This window comes from Pristis pectinata, chromosome 12, assembly GCF_009764475.1.
Source record: "Pristis pectinata isolate sPriPec2 chromosome 12, sPriPec2.1.pri, whole genome shotgun sequence".
Lineage (NCBI taxonomy): Eukaryota > Metazoa > Chordata > Chondrichthyes > Rhinopristiformes > Pristidae > Pristis > Pristis pectinata.
Window position 1 is genome coordinate 11158140 of NC_067416.1, and position 27760 is coordinate 11185899.

General features: G+C 43.3%; 2 protein-coding genes across 5 annotated transcripts in view; one reads left to right on the forward strand and one right to left on the reverse strand.

Annotated features, from left to right (window-relative positions):
• Positions 1 to 925: 925 nt before the first annotated feature.
• Positions 926 to 1672, reverse strand: bbip1 (BBSome interacting protein 1). Its single transcript, XM_052027720.1, has 2 exons — positions 1667 to 1672; positions 926 to 1179 (listed from the first exon to the last, which is right to left on the reverse strand). Exons 1-2 carry the CDS (start codon positions 1670 to 1672, stop codon positions 1024 to 1026), a joined length of 162 nt encoding a protein of 53 aa, XP_051883680.1. The 3' UTR covers positions 926 to 1023.
• A 20067-nt stretch (positions 1673 to 21739) lies between these two features.
• The window catches only part of shoc2 (SHOC2 leucine rich repeat scaffold protein), an 80383-nt gene continuing 74362 nt past the window's right edge, over positions 21740 to 27760 (forward strand). Inside the window, exons 1-2 of one of the 4 annotated variants that reach the window (XM_052027562.1) lie at positions 21778 to 21817; positions 22411 to 22557. The gene's annotated coding sequence lies outside the window, so the exon portion shown is untranslated. Of the gene's footprint in view, positions 22174 to 22272; positions 22558 to 27760 lie in introns of those variants that run through there. The other 3 variants (XM_052027561.1, XM_052027559.1, XM_052027560.1) reach the window with 3 other exon arrangements.

The window sequence follows — 27760 nt, forward strand, 5'->3', positions numbered from 1 at the left end:
TTGCAGAATATAAAAATCAATAAGTTTTTTTTGAATGCAATTTTCCATCTTCCCCTGCCAGCACTATTTTTTCCCCAATAAAGTGCTTTTGAGTTTATTTACAAATTTGGAAATAATTTGAAAATTGAAGGCACCATAGTTCTAAGATATTTCTAACAAGGGGCTTGGATTTAAAGAACAGTAATAACCTCAAAGCCCTGTTGAATGTGAAGATGTAATGTGGGCAAATTATGACAAATCTACATAGAATCATCCCAACAGTATCATTTAGATAAATGACCAGTTCATCTGTTGTGACGAATGCCAGGATTGTTTGGCTATTTATTGGCAAAACTAAATGTCAATCTGAACTATCACAAAAGGAAAAGCTTTGTGGGCAATGCAGCATGTCCTCTAAATATTGAATTCATGCCGCAGTCCTGAACTGAAACTCTAATCCATAACCTACTGACTCAACTGAGAACGCCAGGTACACCATTTGAACAAATGTAGGAGTTAAACCCTGATATCATTCTGTGAGCTAAAAGTACCTTTTTTAATTTTATCTAAATAATAGTAAGCACACTATTTTACTCAGTCATTTTCTTTTTAATACTTCAATTCTATTGTTATCTGCATAAGCAATATGGAGGTTCTTTATCCTGTACGTCAGCATTAATCCAAATTACAGGACTACACTATACTGCTTTTGGCTTGAGTTTGTAGCTCAGGTAAATTTTTCCCATATACCTTTGAACTATTTAGCTTGTGCCATTATGATACACAATCTAATTCCAGAGCTCACAATCTGCTTTGCCATGTGCATCACCCAAGGCCTTACAGCAGGCCAGTTTTAAAATTGGTTGTGAATAACAAAGACCCTTGACATTTTTTTTAAAAGTACAATTGATCCCAATACCAAAGTTTTTTTAAAAAGAGGAATTCATTTGATTTTAAGAAACATTACAATATTGCTGCAGCTTTATTTGGAATGTCTTGAGGTTGGTTTTACAGATACAATCCAGTGCTATGTGTAAAGTGATCTTACTGTTGTTCTCTTTGTGCCAATTCCTGTTGCCGTATGGTTGCCTCTGCTTCCCTTTGCATTTTCTCCATCTTTTCGAGTGTTACTGATTTAAGTGGCAGTAGTTTTGGTTTGCAGAGTACCATTGTGGGAACATCCTCGAAGGAGAGTTTGACCTGATATGAATGAATCAGGGATTACAAAACTGGGAAATTCCTGTCACTTTACATTCAACTGAATCAGCAACCTGCGATCTTTTGCTATTTGCTGAGTTTTAAACTTTTCCAGATGTCACCTCAGTTCATTTTGCAATCACATTAAATCTGTTTTCCGATTCTCCACCAATGGGAATCACCTCCTGAGGAGAACAATCCCAGTTTCTTCACTATTATTATAAATTGGGTCCTTTACACTTGGGCCTATTGTACCAATTATTTTGTGCCATATCAGTGCATTCCCTATGCCCAGCTCTGATCTGGCTGGGAATAATAAACTCAGCACTACCTGAAGACCTTCCTGCATCTACAGCAGGGTAAAATAAGTTGTTATTGCGTATGTTACTAGGTCATTAGTAAATCCATATTGTGAACTTGTCTGAAAATACTGCCTTGTTGCTTACACCTGTTATGCTAGTTTGAGTGTTTCATTCCAGATACCTCTTACCTGCATCTACCTATCACCACCTTGTGCCCACCCCACCTCCCCTCTTCTGTCCACCTATCACTGCTCTGCTTTCCCCACCTATATATTAGGCTTTCCCTTTTCCTATCTTCAGTCCTGACCCGAAACATTGACTGCCTGCTTTTCTCCACGGATGCTGCCTGGCCTGCTGAGTTCCTCCAGCATCAGTGTTTTTCAGCTACAGAACAGATATCTACCAAAGGAATTAAGAATGCTTGCAATCATACTTGTAGATTTTCTTAAGATTTGCAGCTTCTAAAGGTTTAACAGATTATTTGAGCTTGGTGATATCCATTTGGTTTGAGATGGGCACATTCATTAAACTTTAACAAGAGCTTTTAAAAAGATGATTTATCGTCAGTAATAGTTTTACAACTCTCAATTCAAAATTCAGCCCATTTTGTGGTCTGTGCTTTGACCACAATTTCCTGCTGGTTGTTTCTTGTACAAACAAACGATGTCAGAAGCTGATCTTGAAGTGAAATGTGAACTTCAAGAATCACAAGAATCTACAAATGGAGACTGCTCCCTTATGATGAGAACGACAGTAATGCAATAGATAATCCAAACTGATTTGAGGTTATTACACAAATTTCATAATAGGATATTATATAATTTAGCTTGGATTATAGTAAGTTGATAATTGGGCAGAACCTGATATTAAAAGCCAAGATTGCTTCCAACTTCCAGGTCATATGGTTTCCTTTACATTTGCCCTATAATTTCCATGTCAGAAAATATCTTGCCCTTCCCTATCCCTGGACAACTATATCATACAAATGATTGATAATTTAGTGTTCTGGAGAACCTAGTACAGAATTGAATCCACATTGCTTAAACTCACTCTACACAATCTACAGAGCCACTAGACAAGCAGAATTCTATTCCCTCACACAAGGATTCCTGATTCCACATGCAACCCAGTACATCCCTTCATGAAAAATCAGGGATGAAGCATCATGTTATAAGTCCTAGAAAAATTATCAATACAAACAGACCATTTAGAAAAGATATTTTGATGTTCTATACACCATCCAAGCCAGCAATTCCCAACATTATTATAAACTGAATCACTGCAACACTAAAGTTAGTTCCAACTGGTAGACATATTTAAGATCCAGGCTTAAGTGATTACCCTGTCTGTTAAAACATATTTAGGATTTTTTTCCAAGTTAATTTACGACTCAAATTTTGCATTTAAAAAAACATCAGATCTATTATGATCCCTGAAGCTTTTGATCTTAAGATGGGAGTTGTAGTTCTGTGGATTTTCAAATAACAAAGTATCAATTCAAAACCAGTGCACAGTAAGGCTAAACAAAACATACCTTGCTTAGGAAGGACTTCTCGAAACATGGACTTTACTTCTGGCATTTTTAACCACGTTCACAATTTATTTACAATATGTTTAATTTCCTGAAAAATAATTTCTATAATCATGGATTTGAAACAAACAATGTTTAAATCAATTTTATAAAATGAAAGAAAAAATACTTATATTATTGAAGTCCTGTTTACTGTCCAGCTTAAATTGCCTCTGGAACATGAAGAATGTGAGTGCACGGAGATGCAGAGAATGTGGGGCTGTGGAAGGTAGAGAGGGGAGAGGCTGTGAGAAGACATGATGTGGGAGGGCAGAGGAGAACGGGGAGACAATATGGGGAGGGAAGACATGAAAGCTGGAAAGAGTGCAGAGGAGATTTACGAGGGTGTTGCTTGGACTTGAGCAACTGAGTTATGGAAAGAAAATTGAGGCAGGTTGGGACTTTCTTCATCGGAGCATAGGAGAATGAAGGGTGAGGTGTATAAAATCATGGAAGGGCATAGATGGGGTCAATGTGCACCTTTTCCACAGGGTTGGGGAATCAAGAACGAGAGGGCATATGTTTAAGGTGAGGCGGGAGAGATTTAATAGGAACCTGAGGGGCAACTTTTTACCCAAAGGGTGGTCAGTTTATGGAATGAGCTGCCAGAGGAAATGGTTGTGACAGGTACATTAACAACATTTCATAAGTTACTTGGACAGGTACATGGATAGGAAAGGTTTAGAGGGATGTGGGCCAAAAGCTGGCAAATGGGACACCAACTCTCGGACACTTCCTCCTACCTACCCCTGAACCATGACCCCACCAAGCACCACTAGGACATTATCTCCTGCACTATCACTGACCTCATACCTCAGGAGATTTCCCCCTGCCCCCGCAGCTACCAACATCATAGTTCTGCAACCTAGGACTGTCCACTTCCACATTCTCCACAACATCCACAGGAAAGACTGTTCCAGCAGACCTATTGTCTCCGCATGCTCTTGCCCCATGGAGCTTGTATCCTCGTACGTGGACACTATCCTGTCCTCCCTGGTACAATCCCTTCCCACCTACGTCCGTGACACATCACACACTCTTCAACTCTTCCATAGCTTTAAGTTCTCCAGCACGCACAACCTCATCTTCACCATGGATGTCCAGTCCGTATATACCTCTATTCCCCATCACGACAGCCTCACCGCCCTCCGCTTCTTTCTTGACCAGAGACAGAACCAGTCCCCTTCCACTAACACTCTCCTCCGCCTGGCTGAACCTGTCCTCACCCTAAACAACTTCACTTTCAATTCCTCTCACTTTCTACAGACCAAGGGTGTAGTCATGGGCACTCGCATGGGCCCCAGCTATGCCTGCCTCTTTGTTGGCCATGTTGAACAGTCTCTGTTCCAAGCCTACTCTGGCCCCATTCCTCAACTCTTTCTCCGCTATATCGATGACTGCATTGGTGCCAACTCTTGAACCCGTGAGGAACTCGACAGTTTCATAAATTTCGCCACAAATTTTCACCCTGCTCTCCAATTCACTTGGACTCTCTCTGACATCTCTCTTTCCTTCCTTGATCTTTCCATCTCCATCTTAGGAGATTCCTTATCCACTGGCATCTACAAACCCACAGATGCACACAGCTACCTCGATTACAGCTCCTCCCACCATCTCTTGCAAGGACACGATCCCTTTTTCTCAATTTCTCCTCTTTCACCACATCTGCTCCCATGATGAGGCTTTCCATGCCAGGACATCTGAGATGTCCAACTTCTTACTAACTGTGGCTTGCCCCTACTGTGATTGAGAGAACTTGCACCCGTATCTCTGCCATTTCCCATACCTCTGCTCTCACCCCTACCCTTCCAGACCCAACAGGGAGAGGGTCCCCCTTGTCCTTACATTTCATCCTACCAGCCTACGCATCCAACACATCATTCTCCGCCACCTCCAATGGGACCCCACCACCAAGCACATCTTCCCCTCCACACCCCTTTCTGCCTTTCTCAGGGACCACTCTCTCCGCGACTCCCTAGTTCACTCCTCCCCGCCCCCCCCCCCCCCAACCCATCCCACTCCCACCCCGGGAACTTTCCAATGCCCCCACCATAGGTGTAACACCTGCCCCTACACCACTTCCATCACCTCCATCCAGGGACCCAAACAGTCCTTTCAGGTGAGACAGAGATTCACCTGCACCTCCCTTAATATCTACTGCATTCGGTGCTCCAAGTGTGGCCTCCTCTACATTGACGACATCAAACGCAGACTAGGTGACCGTTTCACAGAACACCTGCGCTCCGTCCGTAACTGCGATCTGCATCTCCCCGTTGCCAGTCATTTCAACTCCCCCTCCCACACTGATATGTCAGTCCTCGGCCTCCTCCACTGCAGGGAGAATTCCAAGTGCAAACTGGAGGAACAGCACCTCATTTTCCATCTTGGAACCTTGCAGCCTAACTGCATGAACATTGAATTCTCCCACTTTTAAGTAATCCCCAAACCACCCCGCCCCCCCCCCCCACGACCATGCCTTTTCTTTTCCCTTTCCTAGCCTACCTCTCTTTTTTTCTACCCCCCTTTTTTCCTCCTTACCTTTGATCCATCCGCTGGTGGATCTGCTCTCCCCTCCTCCCCCACACCTATCACTATCTCTTATCTGCATCTATCTATCACTACCTTATGCCCACCCCACCTCCCCTCTTCTGTCCACCTATCACTGCTCAGCTTCCTCCCCCCTATATATTGGGCTTCCCTTTTCCCTATCTTTGGTCCTGAAGGGTCCTGACCCAAAACATTGACCATCTGCTTTTCTCCACAGATGCTGCCTGGCCTGCTGAGTTCCTCCAGCATCAGTGTTTTTCATTGAGATTCCAGCATCTGCAGTCAAAGGACTAGCTTAGATGAGAATCTTGGTCAGCATGGACCAGTTGGGCTGAAGGACCTGTTTCCATGCTGTATGACTCTATGATGTGGGGAGGGGAGAGAAGAATGAGGGGAGACATGATGTGGGTAGGGAAGAAGCTGTGGGGATGGAAGGTGTGGCCATGGAGGGTCCAGAAATGGAGCAACAAACAAGGTGCTGGAGGAAGTCAGTGGACGGGCAGCAAGTTCCTCCAGCACCCTGTTTGTTCCTCACAGGATCACTCCAGTGTCTCCGGTGAGACTGCAAGTGATCGCCAGAATCAGAATCAGGTTTATTATCACTGACATATGTCATGAAATTTGTTGTTTTGCGGCAGCAGTAGAGCGCAAGACATAAAAATTACTATAAGTTACAAAAATAAATAAATAGTACAAAAAGAGGTACAACACCACACAACAGCAATCACAGGGTTGCCTCCACTGTTCTACCCACAAGTGCTGGGTAGGCTCTGGGAGCACAGGAGGGATGTGTGGCATCTCAAACTGCCCCAAGTATGGGCGGTCTCTGCAGGTAATCCCTCCCCACCCCCCATCCACCCCTTCCCCTGTCCCTCCTCTCCTCCCCTATCCATCCCCTTCCCCTCCTCCCCATCCATCCCCTTCCCCTCCTCCCCATCCATCCCCTTCCCCGTCCTCCTCGCCTCCCCCTCCCCTATCCATCCCCTTCCCCTCCTAACCCATCCACCCCTCTGTCCCTCCCCATTCCCCCTCCTCCCTCCAGCTCTCTCCCTGTTCTCCCTATTCCCCTCTCTCCCTTCCCTCTCTCTTCCCCTTCCCCCCACCCCCCTCCCCTCTCCCCTTTCCCTCCACCTCCCCTTCCCCCCACCCCCCTCCCCCCACCTCCCCTTCCCCCCACCCCCTCCCCCCACCTCCCCTTCCCCCCACCCCCTCCCCCCCACCTCCCCCCTCCCTCCACCTCCCCTTCCCCCCACCCCCTCCCCTCCTCCCTATCCTTCCCTTCCCCTTCCCCCACCCCCTCCCCTCTCCCCTTTCCCTCCACCTCCCCTTCCCCCCACCCCCTCCCCTCTCCCTCCACCCCCTCCCCTCTCCCTCCACCTCCCCTTCCCCCCACCCCCTCCCCCCTCCCTCCACCTCCCCTTCCCCCCACCCCCTCCTCCCTATCCTTCCCTTCCCCTTCCCCCCCACCCCCCCTCCCCTCTCCCTCCACCTCCCCTTCCCCCCACCCCCTCCCCTCCTCCCTTCCCTCCCCCCTTCCCTCCCCCTCCTCCCTCCCCCCTTCCCTCCCCCTCCTCCCTCCCCCCTTCCCTCCCCCTCCTTCCTCCCCCTCCTCCCCCTCCTCCCCTCCTCCCCCGGTCCCCCGGTCCCCCGGAGTGAATCCCGCACTGACCCCCAACGTCAACCGGCCCAGACCCCCAGCGCTGCGTAGACCGAGACCCTAGCGCGCAGGCGCTCTGCCTTGCGTAACGTCAAAGGACGCGTCATAAATGACGTCACGGGCGGGCCCTGACGTCAGCCGGGGCCGGTGCTCCGGGCTCCGCCCCTGTTCCCAGGTCGGCGAGGTGATCCGGGGCTGCAGCCTGCGGGCTGGTCCTGGCGTCTGCGCCAGTGGCAGCTCCGCGGGGGCACAGTCTGGGGAACCATACCTAGCACCTGCAATCCCTAAATTAATTCATAAAAAACAAATAAACCTCAGTGCAGAATGGTGAAACACTGGACCCACAAGCATAGGCTAATCATTTACTAGTTTAGTTTTAATGCACACTTTCCTTTGAGCGACTTTATCATTGCTTTATCTTTACAATGGCTGTTTTATATTCATTGTGCAGTTTCGGATTTCAAATTCGTAACTACAAAGTAGCCGAACTGTCCATTCCATACCAATAAGAACAGGGTTGAGAGAAGAGCAGGGCATGAAGCCTGCTCTCTGGTATAAATGTTGTTCTTATCTTCTGCCTCAGAGTACAGTGTGTTGCCTGGGTGTTTATTGCCTGTATTAATCATCTCACTTGAAGTAAGTGGTAGGTTAGGTAGTTAAGAACGCAAATGTAATGCTTGCCCTTATTGGTGGGGGCATGGAATAAAGAGCAGGGAGGTCACGCTGGAACTGTATTACTTTTTAGGTCACTCCTGGACTACAGTGTATGGTTCTAGTCACTATCCTATAGGAAATATGTAATAGCAATGAAGAGAATGCAGAGAACATTGCCAAGCCTTAAGAATAATAGTCGTGAGGAAAGGCTGGCTCGGCCACGGTTTGTTCTCTTTAGAATAATGGAGAATGCAGGGATATCCAACTGTTATAAGCAGTCTTTTAAGAATGAACAAGAAGAAAACTATGTTCTCTAACATAGGACACTAACCAGGGACTACAAATTTAAGTTGGTTGTAGAGGAGAGATTTGTTTTACTCAATGGGAGTAAAGGGGATCTTGAACTTGCTTCCTGAAGGTGCGGTGGAGGCAGGATTTAAAAAGTGCCTGAATAAACCTTTGGACCAAAAGTTGGGAAGTGGATGTAACTGTACTATAGAAGCCCACTTTTGTCCAACAAGGATAAGATAACCAAATAGCTTCCTTCTGCACCTAAATTTCTATGAATCTACAATGAAAAATAAATCTGTCAATGCACAATTTATTCTGCATATTCCCTCAGAAATATCTTCGATAGCCCTGAGGATTGGTGTGTTGCAGTTTGAGAAGCACATAACCTTTAACCGAATGTGAGAAATATCCCTACAGATGAACCGGCTGCCGCAATGGTCCAGACTCTGCTGGAGTTTGTGCCTTGTCCCATTATTTAAGCTCCCACACCAAAAATATTTCTGCTGCAAATTGCAGAAGATGGGTCCAGATATTAATAGCTTGCTGAGGTCAGTGAGGTTTCTGGGATCTTGGTCAACAACAGATGTTTATCTCCTCGACCAATGGGATTTAAGGACTGAGAAAGAAAGAGGATTGATAAGTAAGGGAATGAGCTGAATTAGAGTAAATCCACGAATAGAAAGAAATAAAAGCAGGGAAAGAAAAGCTGAACTGAGCCGAAAGAATAAACAAAGGAAATGCAGAGCGACACAGTGACACAGCAGTTAATGGTGACGCACCACAGTTCCAGTGATGGGTTTGATCCTGTGTGTGTGTGTGTGTGTGTGTGTGTGTAATTTATATGTTTTCCCAATGACCATGTGGGCTTCCCCCGGGTGCTCCGGTTTCCTTCCACATCCCAATGACGTGCTGGCGGATTGATTGGCTACAGTAAACTACCCTAGAGCAGGTGGGCGGCAGGAGAAGCAGGGAAGGGTTGATGAGCACGTGGGAGAGAGTAGTTTACAGGGAAATAAGGAAAGGATGGGATTTCTCTGCTGGGATTTGATGGGCTGAATGGCCTCCTGTGTTGTATTACTATGAGAAAGAAGAAAAAATGAAAACACTGAAGTGTTATCTTTTTAGACACTCTAAAATTAGTTTATTATCTTTGGAGATGAAATTCCACACATCAATTCCTGGGTCAGAGAAGCTGATAGTACTCTGGGAACATATGTCTCTTCATTTAAAGTCTCCTTACACTGTTAGTTACCAAGTCTAATTTTTGGCAAGAGTGTAATAGAGAATGCACGTACAGCATGTTCTTGGAATGCACAGGGAGGTTGAGTAGGAGCTGTTCCTCTTGAGATAGTATAGGCAGTGGTGTTTTGCAAATGACGGTATATCTTTTTCTCGTCACAAATTTTTGGACAATTTACACACTGATAAGGTGCACATTAAACTTTAATGCCCTTCGCCACTCCTTCCTCCCCCTCCATCCTCCTCATCCCTCCCAGAGCCTCTCCCATCTTCACTGTTTCTCCCCACTCCCTCCTTCCCACCCTCTCTCCCACAGCCTGTCCCTGTCTATGCTGAAACCGAGCTTTCAGGCACGTTCTGGCATGGTCCCACAGGAGCATCCTGCGTTGGAATCCTGTGTGACTATGTCAATGTGTTTTTAAAGACAGCTATTTTAAAAGTACAAGCCAGAGCCAGTCCAGTCCATGAATAGGAGGACCTGTTCAACCACATAGGTTCCCATAATCACTGTTTATTTTATCAGTCTTGTTGCCAGTTTGGCTGTTCCATCAACAACTTTTTTTTTACTACTAGAATTGTGCGGCATTAACCCTTTGATTTCTTAACTAGAGAAGCAATGGGATCAATATTACTCCACACTGCAGCTCACTCCACTCAGCCTTAGCTTTGCTGAATTGCTGAATGCATCACTGTTTAACTCCAGCAGCTGTTATAGCCACCATGCAATTCTCCTTGCATAAGAGACTTACCTGTTTATAGATGTTACTTTCCAGATCTTCCAACCTGAGAGAACTCAGCAGAATGGATAAGCTGGCTTCTGGTTTTCAACACTAATTGTCCACCACCACCCTGACCTCATCAAGTTGTTGACATCTTCAGTTTCCTATAAAGCTTCAACTGGTGCTGCATATAAATTGTCTGAATTCTGCTTCAAGTATTGCCTTGTCACAGCCATGTCCCTTAACAAGACCATCTTTGCCTTGTCTGATTCACTGCGCACATCTCACTGACTATGTTGAAACTGAGCTTTCAGGTAACTAAATCCTGCCTTCACTGGCTAATATTCAACCTTTGTTTCAGGCTTTGAAAGTAGAGTATTGAGTAATTTCAGTAAGGTACTGAAGGGGCTCTAAATTGTCAAAAATGTTTTCTTTCAGAAGAGACATTAAACAAAGCTCCCAGCTGTCTTGCCATTACAAGACTCCATGGAAATATGTAAATAAGAACAGAATGATTTTCTTTGTCAACATTTATTCTCAGGCAATACCTCAAATAATAAAGGATTATTTGGTCAGATATTTCTTTGCTATCACAGGGACCTTGTGTGCAAGTTGTTTGCCCCTAAAAAGTGACTGCAGGTCAGAAGTAATTTGTCAGCTGTGAAGAATGAAGAATTGGAATGCTTAATAAACATATTAAGGTTAAGTTTCTCTTTTAGATGTTTTATTATATTAATAATTGCATAAGCATGTAAAAAAAACATCTGATGGAAGTGAGGAAGACTTAAGCTTTGTCGTGGCATTTTTGTTGTTTATCGTAACCTACAAACTCTTTAGCTTAGCTGCAATGAAGATACACAGTTCTAAAATAATATTTAGATAATCTACCAAGTGCTGCTTAGTTTTGTCCATTTGACCCATTTTTGGCACTCATTTTTAAAATATTGGCAGAAGGTTGTGCTTGCACATTCTCAGCATTGAAATGAAACTCAACTTTAACAATATCGAAACTATTCCTCCCAGAGCATAATGCTGCAAAGTGTCATTGCCAAGCAGGATACCTACCTGCAGGGGGAGCTCCTGACCTCCTTTCAGTGCAAAAGTATCTCAGTTTTGTAAACTTCTGAAGAAACTCTCCTGGGCCCACAAAATGATGCTATTTAAATTAAATTAAATTTTAAATTTTATTTACAGCGTGGTAACAGGCCCATCCGTCCCAACGAGTCTGCGCCGCCCATTTTAAACCCAAATTAACCTACCCGTACGTCTTTGCAATGTGGGAGGAAACCGGAGCACCCGGAGGAAACCCACACAGACACGGGGAGAATGTACAAACTCCTTACAGACAGCAACGGGAATTGAACCCCGATCGCTGGCGCTGTAATAGCATCGCGCTAACCGCTACGCTACCGTGCCGCCCAATTGCTGAGGAATGGATTTTATAGAAGCCTTTGGGACAGCAGTGGTAAGTGAATTTGAACTTGAACTTGGTAATGTTTCTTGTGGTGGCATTTACAGCTATTGCAGACCCTTACTTTGTTTCTTTGCTTGACCTATCAATCACCCTTTCTCATCTCCCTCCACTTTGGTATTTAATCATTCCCGCCTTCCACTCAGTTGTAAACCTTTAGTTTTCTGTCTCCATTCAACTTTTCCCTCCTCCTGTACTTGTCTGATAACTATTGCAGCATTATTTATTTCCTCTTCTAGTAAAAAGTTTATTAACTTGAAACATTAATGCTAATTATTTTCTTCAGCATTTTCTATCTTTATGAAAGTACATATAGGTTTTGGCATAATTGGCAGTTAGCAGTTAATATTATCATATTACAAACAATTAATACAAGAAGCACTTTATAAATGAAATATTTTAACATCGGAATTTCAAACAGAATCGTTCCAGCTGCTATTAGCTCCACAATGCTGCAGATAACTGAGCTGAGCTGAGCTGAGCCATAGCTACATATGTTGTCCTTATCCTCTAGTTGATGGCATATAGGTTGTGTACCTGTCACTAAGTCATTTCAAAATAGGAACAAGAGGAATGGTATGTTTAAAAAAAATCATAAATGAGAATATTTTTCTTAACTTATTTTTCTTAAATGAGAAGTTCTTAACTCCTTGCCAATGGTTGCCAACATGGGGATTTTGGAGAGAGAATAAGACAACTAAAAGTGATATCAACACTGTAACTCAAAGATAAAGGACATTTTTTCTCAGCGTACACCCCGCCCTTCCTCCTGATGTTATTGGTTTTCTTTTGCATTATTATTGAAAGTAGCAAACTGTAGTATTGATGTTATCTAAAGTGAGGTGGATGTTACAAACAAGAAAACTTGTGTTGAATATTTTTGGGAATGTAATGGAGCGGGGTGACATTTAACAGGCAGTGGCTGTCATTTGTACATATATTAGAACATAGAACATAGAACACTACAGCACAGTACAGGCCCTTCGGCCCACAATGTTGTGCCGACATTTTATCCTGCTCTAAGGTCTATCTAATCCTTCGCTCCCACATAGCCCTCCATTTCTCTATCATTCATGTGTCTACCTAAGAGTCTCTTAAATGTCCCTAATGTATCTGCCCCCACACCCTCTGCCGGCAGTGCGTTCCACGCACCCGCCACTCTCTGTGTAAAAGAAAACTTACCCCTGACATCCCCCTTATACCTTCCTCCAATCACCTTAAAATTATGTCCCCTCGTGTTAGCCATTGTCGCCCTGGGAAAAAGTCTCTGACTGTCCAACTCTTCCGGCCCACCTTTGCTCTTTTCCCATTTATTGTATAACTCCATTCTGTTTCTCATCTAATTATGTCTGCTCTCCACTCAATTACAGTGTAAAATTTCAGGGGATTTCAAAATTCTCCTTCTCTCTGTTATTCAATTGTTTCAAACTACTGGCATTGGGAACAGTGGCCCTTCTGCCTTCCTTTCTCTCTGTAAGAGATAAAGGCTGCCGAAAGCACACAACCAAACTTAAGGGGTATCCCTTATCATATGGGACTGTTGTCAACCCTCACTGCAATGGAATAGTGGGCTATCAGTTATGTATATATTCCAAGCAGAAAAGAGAATACCTGTTACACATATGATTGCATCCAATAGTAAAGTTTATTGTATTTGTTCACTACAGATAGGTAACTACAAAAAGAAACTTAGTTGACAAAGTGAGGTTAAGTTTAAATTATAATAGAAGTAATTTTTAAAATTGGATTTATTTGGGAGTCATTAGCTGAGTTGAACATTGCATGTCTTTTTCTCCAACCTTGTTTGCTTTTTCCTTTCCGAGTTTCTTTTCATTTGGAGTTCCACGTAAAGCACCGCTCTGGCACTCTGTCAGAATGACTTTGTTTACTTGTGAACCCAGACAGTCAGAGAGTTTTCCTTCTTGGTGTAGTTTAAACCTAAATGGTTAGTGGTGGGTGTAAACCAGACTCAAATAGAAATGGGCTATTATTTGCTCTCTGTCTGCAGATTTAACTCATTTGCATCACCTGAGCATGTCTGTCCACACCCTGGTTTGTGCCTGAGAAGGGAGATCGTTATTGTTGATGTGACACAATGTGCAAATATAGTTGGCGGCATCTGAACGCAATGGGGGTTAAAATTCTGAGAATGACACCGGGGTGGGGGGGGGGAGTTGCAGTATCTTCTTGAATCTCAAAGGAGGGTGGACGTGGGGGTGGAAAGTGTTCCCGCCTGAATTACGGCAGGAAGAATGCCACATTAAAGGAATGGGTGCCAGGTTGAATTAAAGGTGAGGGTGGGGACACTGGCTGGTGGCAGTGGGTAGTTGTAGGATGCGGATGGATATTGGAAGGAGAGATTGGAGGAGGGGGAAGCATTCCAATCTGAGGGGATGTGTGGTGGGGGGTGGAGGGGGGGTGGGGTGTGTAGGAGCAGGGGTTGCTGGGAGAAAATAAAATGTCTTGAAGTCATGGGGTTTTTATCATAGCAACGTAAAATCGTACAGCACAGAAATGGGCCCTTTTGGCCCATCTTGTCCATGCTGACCATGATGCCTATCCACGCTAATCCCATTTGTCTACATTAGGCCTGTTTCCCTCTACACCTTTTCTACCTAAGTACCGGTCCAACACCTTTCAAACATTATAACTGAATCTGCCTCGACCGCCTCTTCTGGGAGCTCCAGATATTCACCACCCTATGTGTTACTTACTTAATATGACGTCTGGCACATTGGGTGCATTCTGGCTTCCAGCAGAACAATCCCACTGCTCCACTTCTCATTCCCTCCCATATGCCCATCAACTCACCTTTTTATTCTTTTACCACTCACCTAGGCTATAGGGTAATTTATGGTAGCCAATTAACCTTCCAGCACGTCTTTAGGACGAGAGATGAAACCAGAGCACCCAGCAGAAACCCACACTGTCACGGACAGAACATGCAAACTCCACAGATAAGAGCGCCCAAGGTCAAGGTTGGACCCAGGACCCTGGGGCAGTGAGGCAGCAACGCTAGCTGCTGCACCACTGTGCATGTCAGACGTCTCTTGGAAATGGAGAAGGGGAGCAGCTTTGGGTGAGACTTCGACCGTTGAGGCATTTTTCTGTGAAATGATGGCCTTCTGAAAATCCAAAATTTACTTTGTTTTTTTAATCTTAACAAGAAACCATCATGAGGAGCACAAATGCATAAAGTTCATGAGAATACATCATTTTTAACATTAAAAAAGATCCTTTTTGGAAATATCCCCAGATTCTACTGGAACTTTGTGCTTTCATGGTTTGGATTTCCTCCTGTGGACCTTTGTGTACGAATGTTGTTTTCACCAGTGACCTTCCACTTGCAGCTTAACCTACAAAATCCAATCACTACTTGTTTTTACATGGACAGGTTTACAGTCAGGGAAGTCCTTGAATTATTGGCTTGTATGGATCATTGCCAGCCCTTTTTTTCTAAAGCAGTTGATCACCTTTTACTAGGTTGGCATACATGAGACAGACTATGATACCTTTTTGGTTTGTAAGATTTGGTACCAATGCATACAACACATCTTCCCATGAACCTATTGTAAGTGCTTAATGTCAGAACTCACAAAGGAAGCAGTTACATTCAGAAGTGCTTACCGAAATGCATGCATTCTCCAAATAAGTGTTCAATATTACTTCAGAGAAACAAAGGACTGCAGATACTGGAACCTAGATGAAAAAAACAACAAGATGCTGGAGGAACTCAGCAGGTCAGGCAGCATCCGTGGAGAAAAGCGGACGGTCAACGTTTCGGGTCAGGACCCTTCTTTCAGGACCGAAGATAGGAAAAGGGGAAGCCCAATGTATAGGGGGGAAGAACAGAGCAGTGATAGGTGGACAAAAGAGGGGAGGTGGGGTGGCACAAGGTGGTGGTAGGTAGATGCAGGTAAGAGATAGTGATAGGCAGGTGCGGGGGAGGAGGGGAGAGCAGATACTCCGGGGGATGGGCCAAAGGTGTGGAGGCAGGCGGCAAGGGGGGAGGGGAAGAGAGAAAAAGGAGAGAAGAAAAAAAATGACAAGGAGAAAAAAGAGGGAGAGGCTAGGAAAGGGAAGAAAAGAGGCAAGGTGGGTGGGGGGAGTGGTTTGGTTTACTTAAAGTGGGCGAATTCGATGTTCACGCCATTAGGCCGTAAGGTTCCAAGACGGAAAACGAGGTGTTGTTCCTCCGGTCTGCGTTTGGACTTCTCCCGGCTTTCCCCCACTATATATTGGGCTTCCCCTTTTCCTATCTTCAGTCCTGAAAGAAGGGTCCTGACCCGAAATGTTGACCGCCTGCTTTTCTCCACGGATGCTGCCTGGCCTGCTGAGTTCCTCCAGCATCTTGTTTTTTCTTCAATATTTCTTTAGAATGTAGACATTTTAAAGTGCAGTATTGCAAACTGTGATATTAACCAATGGGTCTACAAAAGAACCATTCTCAGTGATTATTTAGTGAGCATTTATATGATGTCATATAAAGCTGTGTCATGCCCCAATACTCTTCTCTATCTTTCTCACTGCTGTTGCACTTCACCTCAAACAAACCTTCCATGGGAGTGGAAGCTGATCTTCAAAACTAACAGGAAACCATTCAACCTACAGCAACTACATTACAGAACCAAGATTATCCAAACCTCAATAGTCAAGCTGCAATATGCAGATGATGCGTGCATTTGCAAATGCTCAGAGGCCGCACTCTAAGCTACTGTTGACACCTTTACTGAAGCAAATGACAGGAATGGGCTTTACACTCAACAGATGCAGAACAAATGTCCTCTACCAACCTGCCCCTACTGCACTACACAGTCCTCTGACAATAAGAGGTAATGGCGAGATCCCGGAACATGTGGACTTCCGGTATCTAGGGAGTAACCTCTTGGCGAAAGCAGACATCAAAGAGGAAATTTGCCATTCTGGGTAGACTGGGCAGCAGTGATCCTTCTCTACTATTTGCTTCTGAGACCTGGCTTACCTAGAGGCATCTCAAGGCACTGGAAGAAAACCACCAATATTGCCTCTACAAAGTTCTCTAAATTCACTGGGAGGACAAGTGAACCAAGGTCAGTGTCCTCTCCCAGGTCAATCTCCCCCCAGTATCGAGGCCCTACTTACATCCAGTCAGCTAAGTTGGCCAGGCCTTGCTGTTGACAAGCCCGACACCAGATTCCTGAAACAGGCACTGTCTTCCAAACTCTGGAATGGGAAGAATTACCAAGTGGACAGAGGAAAAAATTCAGGAGTGTGCTCAAAGTCTCTTTGAAGAAATACAACATTCTCACTGATTTCTGGGAATCTCTGGCCCACGACCACTCAAAGTGGGGAAGAAAGCATTCAGGATGGTATTGAGAACCTTGAAGGTGTGCATCAGGAACATGCAGAGGGTCTGTGTAGGCAGCAGAAGAAGCAGGTCACCTCACAAACTAACCCCTGCCCACCCCATTAGCCACTACCTGCCCTACCTTTGGAAGAGTCTTCAGTTCCCACATTGGCCTCATTAACCACCTTAGTACCACATAACTTGAGTGAAAGAAAATTGTCTTTGATCCCAAGGGACTGCTGAAGAGAAAGGAGGAGGAGAAGAAGAAAGGTATTTACAAATAGTTTCTTGAGTTTCTAATGCTCAGAGCTTCTAATGTTCCTACCAACAGAAAGAATACTAAGCAGTATATTTTCCTTTCTCTGATGTACCCTTGGTCACTGCACGCATGGGCAAGTCAATCTCACAAGACCTTGACAAGCATAAAGAGAATTCCAACTAAGTAGCTTAGCCAAAGGGTTGCTGAAGATGTCCATCATTTCACACATGCCTTCAAGCTTCTAGTAAAAACCATGAAAGTTGGATATTTTTGTCAAACAGCAACTGGAGGATTGCTAATATTAATGTCTGCCTTACTTCCATGGCATGTTTGAAATTTCATTTATCAGGGCATTGTTTTACTGATGACATATTTACCCTTGTTAGCAGATTATACTGGTTAGAAAAGATTGAAGAACTAGTCCAAATAAATTGTAGTCACTGTTCCTTCCCTATTTCTATGCAATGTTAATTTTAAATTTCTACATTGACACACAATATGCATGACGAATAAGAAAACTAAACAGGAGGCATTTTAACAAAAGTTTTAACTATTACTTGTGGATTGTGAGACTGTAGTAGAAAACTGTCCTCTCTGTACTTTGCTAGTTAGGAAAGAAACACCCTGAAGAATCTGCAACTGAGATATACCAAAGCTGAGAGGTTGTATCTCTCAAGAAATGTCAAACAGACAGGGGTTCATTTCTGAAGAAAAGGGCAGACTAAGGGGTGACCATATAATGGTCTTTAAGATTAGTAAAGAATTGACAGGGTAGTGTAGAGAAGTTGTTTCCAATTAGGGTCACAAATATGAGATGGTCACTAATAATTTGAAAGGAATTAAACAAAAGAGTAAGTAGAATGTTGAATTTACTGCCTCAAAGCATATTTGAGGCCAAGAGCAGAGAACGATTTAAATGGAGGCTCAACTCGGTTTCTCTTTCCACAGATTCTGCCTGACCTACTGAGTGTTTCCAGCATTTTCTGCTTTTATTTTAGAGGTGTCTTGCTTGACCCTCTGTCACCATTTATTGCAAATAATAGATTATCTAAAACTATGCTCATCAGTTTCTTTTGTCCCAACACCACTCTCCTAAATTCTTAAGTTTAACATTTTCATGTTTACATTTAAATCATTCCATTGTCTCAACCCTTCCTCTTTTTATAAGAACGTATAAACATAAGGGAAAGAAATAGACCATCCAGTCCTTTGAACCTGCTCTGTCACTCGATAAGGTCACAGCTGATCCTGCCACTGCCTCACAGTGCCAGAGACACAAGTTCAATCCTGACCTCAGGTCCTGTCTATGTGGGATTTGTACATTCTTCCTGTGACCACGTGGGTTTCCTCTGGGTGTTCCAATTTCCTCCCATGTTCCGAAGGGGAGAAGGTTGGTAGGTTAATTGCCGCTATTGTGTAGGTGGGTGATAGAGTCCTGGGAGGAGTTGATGAGAATCTGCAGAGAACAAAATAGGATTAACGCAAGGTGGTGGTTGATGGTTGGCACGGACTCAGTGGACTGAAGAACCTGTTTCCGTCCTGTATCTCTCTAAGTCCACTTCCCATCTTGATCGCTGCATCACATGATTCCTTTACAGTCCAACGATTCATCCATCTCCACCTTGAATACAGTTAACAGCTGAGAATTCACACCTCTTCGAGGTAGAAAATTCAGTGAGAGGTTTGGGCGAGAGGAAAACCTGTGATTTATACCTTGTAATCACAGTTTTAAAGGTCCCTGGCGAATGTTCTTCAGTCACTCTGCAAATCAGAGGAATATTTAAATATCACTGAACAGATTATTGAGGATGAATGAGAGCAAATCTAATCCAAACTATTTAAAAGCAAAAAGTGCAGACACTGAGATAAAAACAGTAAAACTGGAGATACTCAGTAGGTGAGGCAGCATTCCATCTTCCTCTTTCCGACTCCACTGAGTTCACAGAATGATGGGTGGAGAATACATTTCCATGACAACTTTCGTTAGGATAACAGTTCACATGAAACTTCCCATTTTTAGAGAAAAACTTGCTTTAGTGTCCAATACTTCCTACGATGCAGCTATGAGCTTTGTTTTTGTAATTTGTCTATAATGTTAACACTTTTGAAAGCAGTAAAAGCAAGACAAAAACAAAGAAGAGTGGTGAGAATTTTGCAATTACAGATTAATTTCCATGGTTGACAGAATGTTGAAGACTGAAATTTATAAATAACTGACAATTTGCAAACTTCATTCTCCAAAATCAATGAAATTCAACATGCTAAGTTTTGCAGTTACCAAACATTGCACTTTATAGGGATATACTTGACAGTATAATGAAAGAATGCTGTATTCATTTGAAAAAGCTTAATATCTGGTTGACTTTGAGAATATTACAGCATTAATTGGTCAATATATGTCACAGTTCAGCACTTACCAGAGACCTCTGACAATTACACTTCAAAAAAGCAAATTATTGTGCCACACTTAAATCCAGTTAGGTCAAATTTCAGATCCAGAAACATATCATGTATGGATAGGAATGGTAGAGGAAGAGATAAAAACAGCTACTCAAAAGCTATTACAAATAGCTAAAATTAAAGAAACGGCAAACTACCAATAGGTAAGTAGTAAATAAGAGTGCAAATATTCTTATTTGACAACTTGTTTGCTCAGAAATATTTCTAATATCCTTTCCAGCATAGCAACCTTTAGATTTAATAAAATCATAAGAGCTACAATAATGTATTTTCTAGATTTGAAATTCTGGATTTGAAATTGAAACTATTCAGTTGTCCGTATCACAAGGCTTATAGGACTTCCTGCAGCTTTCTTTTTGTCTTTTGAATGGAGACTTGCCCAGGTGGCAGACCGTAATGTCAAAAATTCACCAGCAACAACCTCTAAGAACAAAGAACTAAAGAAATAGGAGTAGACAATATTCTGCCATCTTCTCCACCATTTAATAAGATCATAGCTGTTTATCTCAAGTCCACTTTCCTGTCTGATCCCCACAGCATTAAATATACTTTTTGACTGATCATTCACAACTGTCCATTTTGAGAATTCTAAACATTTACAATACTTTGAATAAATTGGTATGCCCATGAAAACTAAGAACTAATCAATTTACAGTGGCCAATTAACCTACCAACCAGCACACCTTAGGCATATGGGAGGAAATTCGAGCACCTGGCTGAAGCCATAGGTAGAACATACATACTTCATAGAGTCAGTGCTGGAGGTCAGGATTGAACCTGGGTTGCTGGAGCGGTAGCCTTGCCTGATCTCTTATCTAAATCCTGAAACATCCTCTCTTACAACATCATGTGGAATCTGGGATTGTTTTCTCTAGAGCGAAGGAGGCTGAGGTCGTGAACTTTTAGAGGTTTATAAAATTAGAGAAACAAAGGATTGCAGATGCTGGAATCTAGATGAAAAACCCAATGATGCCGGAGGAACTCAGCAGGAAGCATGCTTTTCTCTCCTATATATTGGGCTTCCCCTTTTCCTATCTTCAGACCTGAGGAAGGGTCCTGACCCAAAACATTGACCACCTACTTTTCTCCACGGATGCTGCCTGGCCTGCTGAGTTCCTCCAGCATCATCGTGTTTTTCAGGTTCATAAAATTATTGGCACATAGATAGGGCAGATAGTCTTTTTCTTGGGGTAGGGATTCTAAAACTAGAGGGCACAAGTTTAAGAGAAGGGAAGGGAAGCTGATGGACATGCTTTTCACAGGGTGGTGAATATATGGAACAAGCTGCCAGAGAAAGTGGTAGAGGCAGCTACAATTACAATGTGTAAAAGACGTTTGGGCAGGTACATGGATAGGAAAGGCTTAGAGGGATATGGACCACACATCGGCAAATGGGATTAGCTTAGATGGGCATCTTAGTTGGCATAGATGAGTTGGATCAAAGTTTTATAGTATAACACTTTGAATCTATAACAGTTCAGAAAGTCAGCTCAGCAATACTTTCTCAAGGACAATTATGGATGGGTAATAAATTGGTATTGGTTTATTATTGTAACTGAGGTACAGTGAAAAACTTGTCTTGCATACCGATCGTACGGGTCAATTCATTACACAGTGCAGTTACATTGAGTTAGTACAGAGTGCATTGAGGTAGTACAGGTAAAAACAACAACAGTACAGAGTAAAGTGTCACAGCTACAGAGAAAGTGCCGTGCAATAAGGTGCAAGGTCACAACAAGGTAGATCGTGAGGTCAGAGTCCGTCTCATAATACAAGGGAACCGTTCAATAGTTTTATCACAGTGGGATAGAAGCTGTCCGTAATCCTGGTGTATGTGCATTCAGGCTCCTGCCCTTGCTAAATGCTGCCCTTTCCACATTCACTAAATGAACCTGAAAGCAATTAAAACCACTTCATCGGCCATGCACCACTTTAGGACGTGGTGCACGCCAGCACAGGAAAGCCAGCTAACGCGCGGCCCCGGCAGGCGCGCTCTGGGAGACGGGAGCGAACTCAAGCTTGGGTACGCGATGAGCTAATCGGGGCGGTGACGCAGTCACGTCGGTCCGGGGGAGAAGGGCTGGTGCCTGGGAGGCGCAGCGTCGCCCTGAGCTCAGTCAGTGCGAGAGGCAGCGGAGGGCTGGCGGTAGGTAGGGCATTACCTTCGCCAGGCCTCGGGTTAAAAATAAATAAATAAGTCTCCTGCTTCCAGGCGGCCGCCGAACCCGAGGCTCTTGCGGCGGGCAGGGCAGGCGGGGCCGGGCAGTGGCAGGCGAGAAGGGAGCTGGGGTGGCAGCGGTGGGAGGCTGATCGGGCCGTTGCTGCCCTACGGCTGACCGGGCTGTCAGTGGGGCCTGGGCCTTCGGGGGAGACGAGAGGACGCGGACTGAGCGGCCGAGAGGGACGGCGGTTTGGGGGGGGGGGGGGGAAGAGGCAAGAAGCGCGTTGCTCTGGCCGGCGAGCTGCCCGGGAGAGGCTCGCCGCTCACACACTGGAGCACAGGTAAAGGCAGCGAGTGCACCCACTGCGGCTGGCCGGCCAGCTGGCTGGCTGGCTTGGATGGGCGTTGTTTGGTGTGAGGGCGAGTTTCTGTTGTGGGAACCGATAAAAGCGGAAATGCACATTGTTGTAATATACATTTATTTTTAAAAAATGCGACTGATTTCCCTTTTCGTGTCGGATTCTGCATACACTGAGGTGACTCGTTTGGCAGGGCTTTTTAATGTGTTTATTCAGCAGCAAAAGGAAAAGGGGGCGGGGGAGAAAGAAGAAATAAGACTCCTTCCCAACCCTGGACGACGAAAGAAGTGAGACTATTTTTGAAGACTTATTTTTAAGAGTCTGATAACCGTTTTTGTAAAGAATAAGACTCTTTAATATTAATGTGTAAGTATTGTTTAAGAGTGGCGTCTGCGAGTTGCATTTGGTTGTGGAGGGGGTTAGGATTTTAGTTTTTTTTCCAAAATACTAGACAGCAAACTTGATTCACTTTGTTAACCTGAACGTACCGATGGCACTGCAAATTGTGCCACACTTCTTACAACCCTAAACCATTTAAATATGTGACTAATGTCTTGCTATAGCTGCAGACTTGGATGGATAGAAATGTTGAATGTTTTGTCATACCATGAGAAGTGTTTGCAAGGGAAATATGTTTATTTCTATACAGTTGTCAAGCTCTTGCAGGCTGGTAGAATTGCATTTTTTTAATAAAATGGCACTAATAATGTAAAATTATTTTAATGGTATGTAATAATAAGGCAGATTGAAATGCAGTTTGTAACACCAAAGCATTTATGTTTTAAGATGTTTTGTATTTGGAAAGTGCCATAATGTTGTAACTTAATCTGTCCTTGTTGCTTAGCACATCATGGCAATATTGCGGTGGGGGGGGGGTGGAATATCCTGATATTGAACTGGTGCTGTTTTTCAAAAACAATTGTTTTAAGATCTACATTAGCAAATTAAGCTTGAAATAACAGTAAATACAGGATATACTTGGGTAAGCCAGCACAGCATCTGTGGAGAGAGAAACAGTGTTAACAGTTCTCCTGTATGATCTTTCATCAGAATGATTTTGAAGAGGCAATAACTCTGTTCCTTTCTGCAGAGATGTTGTCTGACCTGGTGAGTGTTTTCAGTTCAGGGACTGATTGTAGGAATCCAAGTGGTTCTAACTGACTTCACATGATCTTGGTGCATTCAAGGACAGAAAAAAAAATACCTGCAGGGTTCAGGGTTTGTAATGTGCCAGAATTAATTTTACTTACAAATTGCAATGTGCTTTATATGAAATTTTAGAGATTAGGAAAGGTATGCTATAGTTTATTTATATCAGATATTTGGTAAGCTTACAAAAATTTCAATTTGATATTATAAACTGGAAGAGCACAAAATTCCATTTTAATTATTTGAACGTTGAGTGAAACTTTGAAAGTGTGTGCCCTCGGACATAAAATTTTGGGGTCATGCAGTTTAGTTTTGTTTGTGCTGTGGCTGGTCATTGCGGACTTTTGCCATCAGAATACTTCATGTCACTTGTTGAAAACTGTAATAGGTTGGGAAATAGTAATCCAATCTCCCAATTTTTCCATCCTTCATTCAGTCCATCCATGACTCTTCCATGGGCTCTGCAGTAGATTGACGGCCACTTATTGCATTTCCCTACAGAAAGCCATGGCAAACAATACCCTTGTCATCTATAGCCTTATTCTGGATGATTGGATTGACATCATCACTGAGAAAGAAATTTAGTCCGCATATTGCCAAATTACACCATTAGTATTCCTACCCACCCTTCTCCCAACAATCTTCTCCAGCATTTACTGCTTTTACATGTTCTGTTTCAAGCAACCTGCCTTTTTCCACTCATCTCCTGTTTTTGTTTTTGCAGACTTCTGCCCTGCTCTATTTCTTCTGTCTGCTATATCCGAGTCTTTCAACTTTTTCATTTCTTATCCATTGTAATTTCAGTCTCAATTTGCCTTGCCCTCTTCCCTCTGGTTTCACTGCTGCTGTTACCTTTGAACTACTTTCCTATAAACTCCAGTATTCATACTCAGAAACAATTCTCAGTTTTGTCAAACGACAGTCTTTACACTCCCATGGTCTCAATTACACCTTTCATTTCTTCCTTGTATCCCTCATCTCTCACCTCTGCCGGTCCTCCTTCAAATCTTAACTTGTGTAACATGTACTGGAAAATAACTCATCCTGAAATCAATTATGATTGCATTTTTTTAAAACGTGCAACCTACTTTGTCCTTCACCTTCCATTTGCCGTGTTATTTCTACAGCCGTTGATCTCCATTGCCTTGCCTTTGATATCTTCAATGAGATTTTTACTTTTCTGTCCTGTTAATTCCCCTGGCATTATCCCCATCTTCCCTCTTATTGAATGTAGTGAAGCTTCAAGCATATCCGGTGCACAGCAGGTTTAACCATCTGTCACCAGATCTGTCTGGTCTACATCAAACTCATCAAGTCTTGCACTCTTGCCAAAACTCTCCTTGATTTCAGGGTCTTTCTCAACGCATCTCTTAAAGTTGTTGCCAGCAGTCCTTGAACAAGTGGTATCTCAAATTGTTTTTTTTCCCCTACAACTGCATGTTTGAGCCAGTCCAATTAGATTTCTGTTTCTGCCACAGCACGCAAATGGCCCTGTCCAAAGTCTTAAACAGGATCTATGTATCCGTGGTTGTAGCTCGATGACCATGAGTTGTTTTGAGGAGGTAACTAAGGAGATTGATGAAGGCAGGGATGTAGATGTGGCCCATATGGACTGTAGAAAGGCTTTTGACAAGCTAAGTTGGTGCAGAAGGCACAAGGTATCTGAGGCATCCAAAATTGGCTGGGTGAAAGGCAGAGTGTAGTGGTGGTTGGGTGTTTTTCCTGACTGGTAATCTGTAACAAACAGTGTATTGCAGAGTTTGGTGCTGGGACCTTTGTTTATAATATACTGTATATAAATGACTTGGATGAGAATATAGGGGATGTGATTAGTAAGTTTCAGGTTACACAAACATTAGATAAAGAAGGTTGTTTAAAGATACAGTGGAACGTAGATCAGCTAGAAAATTGGATGGAATGGTGGCAGATGGAATTTAATCCAGACAAGTGTGAGGCAGTGCACTTTGGGAGGTCAGATTCTATTAGGACATAGAGTAAATGGCAGTGACCTTAGGAGTGTTGATGTACAGAGGGATCTGGGGGTGTAAGTCCATAGTTCCCTGAAAGTGATGACACAGGTGGATATAGTAGTGAAAAAGGCATTTGATATGCTTACCTTCATAGGCTGAGGCATTGAGTTGGCATGTCATATTGCAGTTGTACAGAACGTTGGTTAGACTGTATTGTGCACAGTTCTAGTTGCCACACCACAAGTTAGTTGTAGTAATAGAGTGCAGCAGAGATTCACCAGGACTTTGCCTGGAATGGAGGGCTGTAGTTGTATGGAGAGTGGATAGGCTGTTTTGTTTTTATCACTGGAATATAGTAGGTTGAGGTTTACAAAACTGAGGGGTCAGAATTGGTTTTCCTAGGGTAGGGGAGTCTAGAACTAGAGGTTACTGGTTTTAAGGTGGGAAGGGAGAAATTTAAAGGAGACCTGAGGAGTAAGTTTTTCAGAGGGTGGTGAATATTTGGTGGTGAATAGTGGAGGCAGATGCATTTGCAATACGTAAAAGGCATTTCGACAGGTACTTGGATAGGAAAGGTATAGAGGGATATGGGTCTAATGCAGGCAAAAGGGATTAGTGTAGATTGACATCAGTGTTGGCATGGATGAGGTGGGCTGTCAGGGCATAATATTGTGCTAGATATTTCTGATTTTTTGGGTATTGGTTTATTATTGTCACTTGTACCGAGGTACAGTGAAAAGCTTGTCTTACAAACTGATCGTACAGGTCAATTCATTACACAGTGCAGTTACATTGAGTCAGTACAGAGTGCATTGATGTAGTACAGGTAAAAACAATAACAGTACAGAGTAAGGTGTGTCAGCTACAGAGAGTGCAGCGCAATAAGGTGCGAGGTCACAGCAAGGTAGATCGTGAGGTCATAGTCCATCTCATTGTATAAGGGAACTGAAAAAGGGCTTTATCATGATTGACCAAACTATTGTTTTCCACCACTTGTGCTGGCCAGCTGAATGGGATTGTCCTTGATTCCATTCCTGTTAGTTTTGCCAGATGATCTGGGGCTTCTCTTGTCTTTGGAACTTGTGCATGTATGCTGTTGACTTTCAGTTCTGTTGTCCTCTTGATCTGATCAGTATCTCTACAATGCCTAACTGTTCATTACCCTGTCATAGAAGGGCTGCAGTTTCTTTCCAGCATGTTAAGTGGTTGACTTGGGTATAATTTTTGTTCCGCAACCCCTCCTCCCCCACCTTCCCCGACTAGTTTTGCTGAACCAAATTTTGGGTTTGTGGTCTCCATTGTGACCAGGACCTGGGGGATTCCAAACCCATGTAAAGAACACTCACTTCCACATTGCAACAGTGCTGCTAAAATTGAGACCCATGCATTGTTGCCTTCAGATCTGGTTGGTTTCTATTGTTCTATTGATAAATTTCCCATCCTCTGATTTTTAAGCCTCTGCCTTCAAACTAGCTTATCACCCATTGCATCTGTTCTTGCTGATCTCTTTAGGCAGATAATTCAGCACACTCAAGAATTGAAATTCTCATCTGTTTGACTTGTTCCATAACTTGCCCCTTCCTGTCCCTGTAACTTCCTTCAGTCTTTGTACTCTGCTGGCTGTTGATGGTAATTCCATCAGGCAACCTGATGTAATACTTTGGAATTCCTTTCCTAAACCAAGCACCTCTTGCATTCCTTTTCTTTAAGACACTGCTTAAAAGCCAGCACTTTAACCAATATTTGGGTACCTCTCCAGTGACCACTTGTCTGTTCATTCCTCTGAAATGTCAGCTGTTCATGATGTAAAATGTTCCAAATATATGTATGTGAAGTCTTGTATTTAAGTAACTCTGAAATTGCTTTCCCCCTGTGGTTGATGCTTGAAAGCTCAATATCTGTTTGGTAGCCAAAATGATACAAAAGGACATCAAACGCCCTATTCAGAATATCACCACTGTTACTTGAATTTGCAGTCAATTAAGAATCTACACTGGTCCTCCTTAAAGATGCAGATGGAGAGGGATAACTAGATGGCTGATATTGTTTTAGGGAATTGCTCAGTTGAGTTAAAGAAGAAATATTTCATGTCTACAGCGGAATGTTAAACGGTTTACTTTGATCCTCTTTGTTATGTCACCAACTTTTCATGGCAAGATGTATTTGAGAATTAATTGGAGGTAAATGTGTTGATTTGCAATAATTAGGGATCTCTGGCTTTGACTTACAAAAAAGAAGTTTTTAATCAGAAGTTTTTAATTATTCATTGCTAGGATTTGGGTGGTAAGGCTAGTATTTATTACTCGTCCCTCGTTGTCCTTGAAGGTGATGAGCCACTATCTTGAATCATTGCATTCCTTCTGGTATAAGTACTCCATGTTGGGTTGATGATTCCAGGATTTGGACCAAATGCTGAAGAAAGCCTAATGGTGTGTGACCTGGAGGTGAAC